Here is an 11,654-nt window from a genome sequence, read left to right on the forward strand (position 1 = left end):
GCCCAAATATACATTAACTGATCAAACAACTCATAAGCATGAGTGAGGTAGCACATCCAAAAATAATGAAAAAATACGGATTCCTTACTTTTTACTATTTATTTTTAGGCACAAATTAAAACAACGCTGACGCGTTTTGGCATTACTGCCTTCATCAGAGCCTCCAAGTCTAACTAATGGCTGTAGAACGTTGGAACAGAAGTGAGGCTCAAATCCAAATCCAAAGTATAGAAATTGAAGACCCAATCATTGCACATTTAACATTTTGAAAATGAAAAACATGCATCTGACCTTCTGTGGAAACATCATATTCAAATCATGCTTACCATAATCTGTGCACCTTATGATATGACACAAATATAATGATTTGTTTTTAGGAACAATTTATTTTTAATTTACAGTGCCTGGGTGGACACAGATGCTCAGCTCCAGGGCCTCCATTAGACCATGAGTGAACAGACAATGAGCACGATAATATTTGGGATTTGGCTCCACAATTTTAGATTTGTAATCAAACAAATCACATGTGGTTTAAGTGCACATTCTCAGTTTTTATTTAAGGGTATTTAGTACATGTAGAAATGACAGCACTTTTTATAAATAGTCACCGTGTTTCAGGGTGTCATAATGTTTGGCACAAATGCTTCACAGGTGTTTCTGATTAGTCAGGTGTGTTCAATTGCTTCCTTAGTAGAGGTAAAAGAGAGCTTTCAGTATCTAGTTTTGATTCTAGCCTTTTGATTGCCTTTGGAGTCTGTTATTGGCGTTTGCCAATGTGAGACCCAGAGTTGTGTCAATAAAAGTCAAGGAAGCCATTATGAGGCTGAGAAATAAGAAAAAAACAGACTTCACCTGTTATGTAGTTAATTATTCAGAGAGAAGACAGGATCGAGACACACCTCGCCAAACCATAGACTTACCAAAACCAACCAATGGAACATGATTAAGAAGAAAGAGAGCCATGGGGAGCTCAGAAATCATACATTGCCTGTTAAGTCTAAAATTGAGGAGTACAGAGCCAAATCAGTTTTTTTTTTAAAGTCTTTGTCCCAAACATTATGACGCTCACTGTATTTAAGCAATGTCCAGTGGCTACCAATTGGCTACCAAATTTGGTCAAAAGATTTCCCATGTCTTTATCATTTGGGCCATGATCCATCCACTCTCAGCATTTCCTGCAACTATGATGTCTGTTGACATCACTCAAGGCACCAAAGAACAGAGTGAAGCTGAGGCTACAGGAAACTCTAAGAAGCGTTTCCTGAAGCGGGGCTTGGCTGGACGAGTAAACAAGCAACCCTAAAAACAAGCTCGTGGCATCGGATTTGATGCCAAAGAGACAAACAGCCCGTCGCTTCGCTGTAAACATGCGTGCGGAGCGTATTTCGCACGGTCGTGCTAGGGAAAGCGGTTGATTGCGCTAATTGCAGCCATCCATCATGGCCGGTGCGCCCGTCTGAATACACAGTATGTTAATGGAAGTGTGCGGACGAATGGGTGGGTCAGCACGAATACCTCACCGTCACCTTTTGCACCTTAGCCCACTGTGACTCCTGGATCATCTTGACACAGGAATGTATCTGTGGTTGCAAAAATCTTGGCACGCCGCACCGTATGGGATCTGGTCAAATTTCCGCCCTGACCGACTGCCATGAATGATCCAGTGAATGATCCAGGAACTGTACTCTAAACCGCGAACTCACTCCGGGGGAAACCAGTGACTCACAACTTCTCCTTCGGCCATTTTCCTGTTTTTTTTTTTTTTTTTTTTTTTACTGTGCTGCCTTATTGAGCTCTTTGTAGTTGTGGTGATAGAGAGTTTTTTAAAAATGTAAATATTCCAAGTTTTACGTTTTAAATGTCTCAGTAAATGAATTGAACATTGTAGGTAACTATGAACAGTAGGTATTAAAATAATGCCATTAAGAATAATAATTCTGAAAAACATTGTTTGAATTGATTTAGCTCTTAAAGGGAAGGCTGTTTGAAGCAAATGTCTGTTGGTAACTTCGGCATAAAAATTAAACATTTTTGGCAGTTTAACATGCTTGGACTCCAAATGCGCTTTAAATGGATGTGCTCATTAATTCATAATCCTTTACACTGTCCAAGTGTCAAGCCTTTGACAAATAGACTAAAAGAACTGAAGTTCCAAGATAAAGATGTGAGGTTGAAAATATCTATGCACAGGGGACATTAGAGGTGATGATGTCATCATACCTAAATCATATGACCAGCAACCTTGTAATCTGCAGCAGGAACACTGTAACCAGGCTCCACAGCAGTGGCTACTGAGCTGAAAATTGAGGAGGCAGAAAACGTCCCCATGAACTCATCATTGGTCTTGACCTGTTTGCAAGCATTTTCCTTGATTAACAAGTTTGCCAAAAATCAAAATAACCACTGGCAACACACAACTGCTTTCTTGTTTGGGAGTTTAAATGATAAATTAAAATTTGAAAATAACAAAAAAATCAGTTGTATTCATTCAAGTCCACTTAATGAAAAGCCTTCACCACTCTGTTAACTACTGCATTAGCTTTTGGCACAACCTAAAATAAATGTAACAAAACCTGTGCTTCAAGTTTTAAAATTATATTAATTCTAATGACAAAATCTGTATATTGCAGATCTTTGCCATGAATGTTATTCGAGTGTGAGCATGGAAAATAAACAGTACATGTGTCCTCAATTTTAAATAATGTTGATTGAAATGTGCACAATTTTGTGACACAATTAAAAAAAAAATTTTTTCTTGCCTAACCTACTTCAGCATAACTGACTGTATTTGATAGTATTGCCCATTTTGTGACATAATTGTTGTATTGTTAATCAAGGAAAATGATTGAAAACAAGTCGAGACTAATAACTGCCTCCTCAGTTTTCAGCTCAGCAGCTGCCACTGACTCCAAGCGGTTTTTTTGGCCATTGATCTTCGGGGAGCGACAGGCTGCTCCCGCCGCCTTCCTGTCGCTATTGTGAGAAGTTTGCGCAAAGCACCTAACACCAAGCTGCTTTCCTCAGGTTCCAAGATTTTTCTATCTTACTCGGTATTCACACACTGAGCTCCCTGCCCTACCCTACCCTACCCCACCCTAACCCCACCCCCAACTCACACACACACAAACAAATCTATCAAAGGTTGCGGAGTGTGGTTCCCTAACACAGTGGTAACTGACCGTGTTCCTGGAGATTTCCCATGCTGCAGGTTTTCATTCCGCAGGGGCACAGAGGGGTTTGACCAGGTTGGGAGCGAACGCGCAGTAGGTCAGGCGTGGTGGTGGTGGTGGTGGCGGCGGTGTCTTATTTGTCACAATTTTGTTTTCCTTGGGTCTGCGACCGACACAAACCAGAGCCACTCTAGTCGCAATGGGCAGACTGCAGTGCGGCTCCAGGAGTAAACTCACTCATTTTACACTCTCAGCAAATGGGACCCAACTGATTTCACCCATCAGTTTGTAAGTGAATCAATTAAAAATTGAACCTCTTTCACAGTTTATTATTATTTGCCATGCAGTAGCCTACATGCAGCATGACCATGTTTTACAAGAGACTAAGGGCTATTCATAGAGAAAAATAACATAACATAATATAATGACGAGAATGGGCTATTCAGCCCAGCAACGCTCACTATTTTCCAGACTAAATTAGTGCTCTGATTACCTACAGACTAGATAGTAGGTGATAGAAACTATGTGACCTGGCAGGCTATTCCACACATTGACTGCTCTCTGCATGAAAAATTCTTCCTTATGTCTTTACCTTTTGCTAATTTATATTTATGTCCCCTGGTTCTACTAACAGAACTCAGCCTGAAGATTCCCTTGTAGTTCACTTTGTTGATCCCCTTTATGAATTAAAAAGCCTCAATCAAATCACCCCTGAGTCTCCTTTTACTAAGCTAGAAGAGATTAAGCATCTTAAGTCTTCCCTCATAGCTTTTATCTTTCATACCAGGCACTCTGTAGCCTACTTCATCCACACCTTTCACCCTGCACCTGCAACTAAAAATTTGTTTTTGTAGCAAGACAAATAAACAGCGAACTTCGAGACTTAACAGGTGACCTGCTGGTGATCAGCTGACATGGAACTCCAACCCGCACGCTGCAATCGAGACGCGGCCGCGGGCTGAAAACTCGGAGGCGCGCCGCAGTCGGTCCCAATATGCCCAGAATGTGTTAAGTGGCTGTGGCTGCAGGTGACGCCTCTGCGCTAATTAGCCTTGAAAGCGGCTTCATTAGGCTCGAGCCCAATCCAGCTACCTCACTTTCGCCAAAGGGCCGAAAGCGGCACAAGCAGGCGCGCCCTGAGTACCCCGAGGGCAGCAGGAGCAGGCGCACGGTACGCTGTTTTAAAACGTCAAAGAGAAAAGACACAAAGACACCTCCGCAGGATCTCCAGGTGAGTGCTCCTCTGTTTTGCCTCTCACTGATGCCCACCGTACGTGACTTAGAAAGCACTGCTCAGACAGCTTTATAGATGATACTGAGTTGCAAATGTGAAGAGGACGGAGGTGGCACAGTGGGTAGGAACTGCGCTTGTAACCGAAAGGTCGTAGGTTCGAATCCGGTAGGACACTGCCGTTGTACCCTTGAGCAAGGTACTTAACCTGCATTGCTTCAGTATATATCCAGCTGTATAAATGGATACAATGTAAAGTGCTAAGTAAAAGTTGTGTAAGTCGCTCTGGATAAGAGCGTCTGCTAAATGCCTGTAATGTAATGTAAGAGGAAAACAAAAAGATATTCTGACTGAACCTGATTATAAATTATTCTTTGTTATGGATTGTCCTCGGATGCGAATTCTCATTTTCGCTTCAACAGCAGAAGAGAGATGGAGGTCCTTGCTGTGCTGTATCTGGAGTAGGTTGCCTGAAGGGGCCGACTGGCTGGCATTTGTGATCAGTTATAATTAATAATTACTTTCTGCGTGCGCCCCGGCTCCCTGAATAGGTCAGACGACTCGATCAATGATGTGATTTCAGACAGTTTAATTATTACAGCTGATTCCAAAAAAATATTGACAATATCTTGAATATATGAGGATGTTGAAAAAGTAGGCAGCAATATTTTTCATAATTTACAAAATATCTTACAGCTAAAACAATTAATGTACTGACAGCCACGCTACAAGCGAAATAGCTCATTTCCAATGTGAGAAATGGGCTTTATTTCTGAATTAAATGGCTGCAGAACATTTTTAATATTATATTTGTTGACTTTATATCCTTGCATGCATAAAAGACAGGACAAAATGACTTGTAGAAGTCTCATAGACTGGTGACATACAATATCATGTTAATAAAGTAATCCTATTCTATTAATAGTAATCATTTTATGTGCTGTGGGGCTCTGTGAACAGCGTTACTTTACAATGTTTCTACAAAGAAAACAATGTGAAGACCAATGTAAAACCAGATAATATGGCGCTGGGACACAACATATTACCAGTATGGATTGTATGTGCTGTGGAAATAAGGAGGAATATACGTCTCACTTTTCTACAATCTTGACAGCCAATCTTGGCTCCTGCTTTGTAGCTAATCAACGTGGAAAACACTATCTCAAGTGTTCTTCCAGAAAATCCCACAAAAGTTTGATTTGTTTCACGTCTTCTAACTGAGAATACCATGACATATGGATAGCTTCAGCATCATGCTCTTCAAACCACTGGACAACCATCCTGAAAGTACATTGATTCACATTTACCTTCTAAGTGTACCCAAACCATGACAGGAAAATATGCCCTACACCACTACAGAATCAAAGGGGTAATCCTGCTTTGTGAAACATGGCCCAGTTCACTGTTGGAACACTGTTTTATAGCCACTGTTTAGTTCACCACTTGCATCACTTGAAAATTGCTCACTGTTTTTTGTTCAGAACGGCTATATCAGTTACTTTGAGTTGCCATCGGTGGACAAGAACTACGGTGTGAAGAGCAATGTTAAAAATATAAATAAAATAATGAAAACTGCATATCTCACAGCTTCCTTGGTAGGCTGATCTGACTGGTCTCACTGTGGTCTCCTCCTCCTCCTCCTCTTCCTCCTCCTGCAGTGAGACGAGATGCCGCTCAAGGTGGATGGAGACCCGGGGTACGGGAGCGTGGGGGGCGGGGCGGCCCCGGCCCCGTCCGGCAGCCCGGGGGGCTCGGAGACGGTGCCCCTCCTCATCCCGGACATGGAGCCGGCAGGGCGGGGCCCCTCGGGGTCCATGAGCAAGGAGGAGCTGGAGAAGGCCGCCGGCACCCCCTGGTGGAGGAAGCTGCGCTCGCGTCTGCTGCTGCTCTTCTGGCTGGGCTGGCTGGCCATGCTGTGCACCGCCATCGCCATGATCGCCACCTCGCCCCGCCCCGTCGCACCGCCGCTGCAGTGGTGGCAGAGGGCGCTCTTCTACCGAATGCAGCCCGCCCTGCTGCTGTCCTCCACTGGGGACGGGACAGGGGGGATCAATGGTGAGTCGAACACACTACTGGTCCCTTCGAGGCGATCCGGTTTTCGCCCAATCATCTTTTGAATTAAATTGATTGGCCACAGGAGGGTACAGCCAAGTGCATTTTGGGACCTGGGAAAAGCCAGTCACCAAATTTTAGTTCACAGAACATTCCTGGAAAGGTCTGCGAATGATCCCAACAGCAGTTCCCTAGATGTCTGTTGAACTCTCACAAGGAGCACCAAAGGAATGAGAATTCAGTAAAAAAAGGATTTTAATTTGTCATTTTGCTGATCATCCACATCAAATTAAAGTGTTCAGCAAGCATGGGAAATCTCACAACCTTTCAGAGTCTCTGACATGTGGGTTATGTGTGTTTTTTCGACAGGGGTGCGAGACCGCCTTCCCTACCTGCAGTCCCTGGGGGTGGGGGCCCTGGTCCTGGAGGGACTCTTCCCCCGGGATGGCCCCACCTCTGGCCTCATGCAGTTCAATGCTACCCTGGGAACCCTGACCCAGTTCCAGCAGCTGGTCACAGAAGGTCACAGCGCAGGTGAGTTAGCTGAAGGCCCAGCAAGGCGAACCTGCACATTACCCATACTCTTACCTCCCACATACAGCCTGGGATCTCCTGAGTGGGTAATATGGCCTACAGTAGGGAAGCAAGTATAACTGCTGCTTTTCATTCCTCCCCTTTAATCAGAACTTGTTATTTAAAGCTCGGACACCAGCTGAGTTAAATCTCTGGCCAATCGATGGTTGTTGTTAATCAATTAATAGAAAAGAAAAGTACTACCGGCAAAAAATACATGGCAAAAAATTAGAGATGCAATTTCTAGACTGGAACTGTGCTGAACATCAAATTTATGGAGATTTTTCTTTCTTCGCAGATTTTTATTTGTTTGTTTATTGATTTATTTATTTATTTTTACATTTCAGAATTATAACATTTTTATTTGTGTGGAGAAATGTATCAAAGTTGCCTTATAATATCTCAAAATGTCACTGAACCAGGTGTGAAAATCCTATTGGACCTCTGCCACCTGGATTTATCAGATCCTGTCCAAAGGAACGGATCAACAGAAACACCTGGACCAGTACAGGTGAGATCTAACCTTCGTAATGTACAGTATCTTTGGAAGAGTTGGCATATAATTACATTGTTATTACTTTATTAGGATGGAATGTGGAGATGTGTTTAATGGTATGGAAAGGGGACATGGTCTACCTGTAATGATATTTACTGTATTTGCTGTTGGACTACAGTAATAAAATGCTCTGAGAGATGATTGGCTTCCTTTTGTCTTCCCAGAATGCACTGCAGTTCTGGCTGGAAAAGGGGGTTGCAGGGTTTGGAATATGTGATACTGATGTTGCCTATTCAGTGCAGGTACACAGACTATCAAAATACATGCCCCAATGTGAGAGAAGGGTCATGGATATTGCATGAAATACACTAGCAAACGGTTTATACTGTCTAATGTTATTCATGTTTTCAGAATTAGTACATGGCTAAGGGTTCCTTTTGAAACCGTAAAATATGAGCTTGTCTTAAGTGAATTTCAACCAGTCATGCATGCCTGCATGTCCCCATGATGACAGCAGGGGGCAAGAGTGAGTTTGCCTGTGCTTTTTAGATTCTCCAGGAGTGGAGGGCAGTCGTGCAGGATTATGACCAAGATGGCCATGAAAGGTAATTATCCATGTGACCACATGTTGCTTTCCTGGGCCCTGTCTATTTTATGCCAGCACATATTTGTTATAGTGTCCAAGGCAGAATTTTGATATTACTGTGAAAATGTGACACATTATACATTACATTACATTGCATTTATTTAGCAGAAAATTTTATCCAAAGCAATGTACAAGACTGCATATGAAAGTCATTGTAACAACAACAAAACACAGGTTTGATAAGATACAATGCTCATTTTTACAGTTATTGTGAATTTCTGCCTGTGACTGTTTCTCCATCTTTTCGGTTCCTCCACCTGTGCCTGTTTCCACTTGTTTGTTCCTCCTTTTGTTTCCACCTGTGTGTCTTTTTTCTGCATGTGCATTTCCCTGTGTCTGTTTCCACCTGTGCGCCTCCACCTGTTGTCTGCATCTCTGCCTGTCTCTGCCTGTCGCGTTGAGGATTCTGATGGTGAGGCAGGTGTGGCAGCCTGTACCGGAGCTCAACGACACCAGCTCTGTGGTCAACAGCTCCCTGGTGGAGCTGGTCACCCAGTCCCTGCTCCCCTCCTCTCCCCACCTGCTGTCCACACTAGAGGTGGCCATGGCCGTGGAGACCGCCTTGCTGATGCCCCAGAGACAATGGCCTAGCTGGACGGTATGGAGATCTTCAATTTTTACTGACTTGACCACTTCATTTTTTTTACTGGCCTGCCACCGTTCCACCTCTCCAGAGGATTTCCTCATGTTAATTTTTACATGATACAAATTTATATGGTTTAGACACTTCACCTCCAAACGAAAACAAACAAACAAAAGATCATGTGATTGCATTATTTCTTAGCATCAGCAAGTAGTTATAACCGGTTTAACCACATTTTAATAGTTTAATCAAGTGATGAGTAACTGAAAAGTGTTGTGTTTGTGTGTGCGTGTGTGTATACATACATATGCTTGTGTGTGTGTGCATGTATATGTGTGTATGCATATGTGTGTGTATGTGCACATGTGACGTGTGCATGCTTGCATGTGTGTGTTTATTCTCATGGTTTCAGGTGGGAGGGGCAGTTCCATGGGAGCTGCAAAGGATACTCATGATCCTGTCAATGACACTTCCTGGGACACCCGTCATAAATTACGGTGAAGAGATCAGCCAAACACAGGTTAGCAGCCTCCTTATGACCACCAATCAGCTGTTGCTGTCATTTACGAGCACTCAACAGGCATTCTACCTGAAATACTTCACCGTTAAACTAGCAAGTCAGCTTGAACCTCAGACGCTCACTCCAAAAGGAAATAGCAATAGATAGCAGTGAATATTGTCCTTTGTACTGTGCTGTGCTGTGCTGTGGCTCTGAACTTGTTCTCTCGTTGAAGAATGCCTCTATGACTGGGAGTCTGCAGCACCGTGAGGCTCAGATAGACTTGGCGGGTGAATCCAAGCCATGTGGTGTGAGTACACAGTCAAACCGAAACCCACCGCACTGGTTTCTCCGGGCACTCCTCTTTTCCTCCTCACTTTCTTTTTTCTTGCTCGCCCTCCTGAATATCTTTAATTTACACCTTCCACCTCCCCTCTGCTTTCTTCAGTGATCCATCTCAGTCCTCGTTCCACTTCCTTACCTCTGTTATCTCTTTCCTTTTCTGTTTCTCTCAACAACCTCTCTAATGACACCTACATCTTCTCCTGTCCTTCCTCTGTCCCCTTCTTCATCTCCTCCTCCCCCTCTCTTTGTGAAAGATTAGTAGGCAACGCACATGAAACAAACGAGCAGAACCGCATCCTCAGTGGACACTCATGACACTGTTTATAAATACACAGATTTAAAGTATTACCTGCCTTTCTCTCATCACCCCCGCCTCTCTCTTTCAGAGGAGGGCCAAACGCACAGCTCTGGCCCTTTTCCACTCGCTCAGTCACTCCCGTTCCCGCGAGGAGGCCCTCCTCTTCGGCAACTTCACCTTCCTCCCCTTCAGCAACTCCTCTTCCTCCTCCTCTGAGGTCTACACCAACTCCTCTTCTCCTTCCTCGCCCTCACCCCCTCCTCCTGGCCTGCTGGCCTTTCTGCGCTCCTGGGGCTGTGTTCACTTCCTGGTGCTTCTCAATTTGGGCCCCAACAGCCAGGCCCTGGACCCCAGCTGGGCCCCCAGCCTCCCCACGGGGGGCGTCTACGTGACCAGCACGGGACTCGACCGCGTGGGGGCCCTGTCTCTGACGACACTGACAGTCAATCCGCAGGAGGCCATTGTCATTAAACTGTTTGAGGGAGGCAGCTATTCCTAAAACTACAGACAGGAACAACCTGGGGACCCTGAGTCAAACGCCCTGGCTTTGGTCACAAGAAGGGCTGGACGATGACTCGCACAGAAACAGACCTACCTGCTAAGCTTTAATTTAATCAAATGCCAAAAAAAAGAGGGTTTGTGTAAATGTTTCAAAATATCATAAATAAAATACACTGTTGCAATATTCACACCCCCCTGTCTGTAATTCTTGATAACAATGTGATTTATCAGCTTGCCAGGAGGGGGCGACAAATACCTACATAATGCTCTCATAATATGCAGTTGAAATATGTTGATGCTTCATGCGTTCAATGGATGAAGAGCAATCATAACACTGTCACAAGGCCATTAAAAGTATATAACAAGCTGCATGTTAAGGGACATCAGTTCAGGGCAATCTTTGAACAGGCTTATATTCATGGGCAGATAACTATCAAAAAGTACACAGGCACAAAGTTATATAATGACATGCTCTCGCATTTGAGCAATGCCTGCCCTAACCATCAAACCAAAGCAGACCACCATTAAACAGGAAGACTCCATTAAGCTCATTCAAAGAGGCTGAGGCCAAACATTTGGCTGTAGGCTGCAAATTTCCTTCTCCACTGTATAATTCAATTTTGCGTCTTTATGTATTGAACTCACACACCCCCACCTCTCCTTCTACCACTTAATACAGTAGTTATTAAATATTTAATAACATGAAAAACTGAATGTACAGACAGATCTTTGGTCGACAAAGACCAGAAGAGCCTAAAGTGATGTCTCACAGTAACTGTAGCAATCTCTTTTTAAGCTTGCATCAGTTACAGTGAGTCAGGGTTACTGTTTCAGAGACAGTGGCACATCATTTGCCTGTGTGTGGTTACTGCACAGGAAATACTGTGCCATCACATCCTCCAGGGGCAACCCTGACGGCTGGCCTAAATGTGCACAGTCACCCCCCCACTCACACACACACACACACACACTCATTCCATTAAGGACCACCACTCTTACCAGGACTACCTTCATTCCATCCCCACAGTCTGTCGCTGGTTCTATCCCAGCAGACAATTACTGTTTCTGTACCGGCAGCACCCACATGTCTGAAATAGGACTCAGCTACCGGATTTTTTCTGACACCCACTGCGCGAGAAACGCACAGCGCAGAATTACGCAGCGCAGCCTACGCACCACCGTGCTGGGGGATTTACACTCTTTGCCACTTCTGAGAGCTCCACCCAAAAACAGTTTTTTTTTTTTTTTTTTTTTTTAAAA

At 44.0% G+C, this 11,654-nt stretch overlaps 1 protein-coding gene across 2 annotated transcripts; it reads left to right on the forward strand.

Moving 5' to 3' along the window:
- Positions 1-228: 228 nt before the first annotated feature.
- Positions 229-10,580, forward strand: si:dkey-202g17.3 (4F2 cell-surface antigen heavy chain). 2 transcript variants are annotated; one of them, XM_064302019.1, is made up of 10 exons: positions 229-995; positions 6,064-6,456; positions 6,823-6,987; positions 7,449-7,537; positions 7,747-7,824; positions 8,072-8,127; positions 8,571-8,766; positions 9,164-9,271; positions 9,486-9,560; positions 9,982-10,580. In XM_064302019.1, exons 1-10 carry the CDS (start codon positions 962-964, stop codon positions 10,390-10,392), a joined length of 1,605 nt encoding a protein of 534 aa, XP_064158089.1. In that variant the 5' UTR covers positions 229-961; the 3' UTR covers positions 10,393-10,580. The 2 variants fall into 2 exon arrangements, with proteins under 2 accessions (XP_064158089.1, XP_064158090.1); XM_064302020.1 differs by lacking the exon at positions 229-995 and adding an exon at positions 4,109-4,401 and having other exon boundaries at positions 6,060-6,456.
- The last annotated feature ends 1,074 nt before the right edge of the window (positions 10,581-11,654 follow it).

The sequence above is a fragment of the Anguilla rostrata genome, chromosome 12, assembly GCF_018555375.3.
Source record: "Anguilla rostrata isolate EN2019 chromosome 12, ASM1855537v3, whole genome shotgun sequence".
Taxonomy (NCBI): domain Eukaryota; kingdom Metazoa; phylum Chordata; class Actinopteri; order Anguilliformes; family Anguillidae; genus Anguilla; species Anguilla rostrata.

What these genes read in the sequence shown, in the direction of transcription:
- si:dkey-202g17.3 (XM_064302019.1), top strand. Translation starts at nt 962, where the DNA reads ATGGGGAGCTCAGAAATCATACATTGCCTGTTAA. An exon ending in CGGGACAGGGGGGATCAATG is followed by an intron (nt 6,457 to 6,822) that starts GTGAGTCGAACA and finishes TTTTTTCGACAG; the next exon opens with GGGTGCGAGACCGCCTTCCC. An exon ending in AAGAGATCAGCCAAACACAG is followed by an intron (nt 9,272 to 9,485) that starts GTTAGCAGCCTC and finishes CTCTCGTTGAAG; the next exon opens with AATGCCTCTATGACTGGGAG.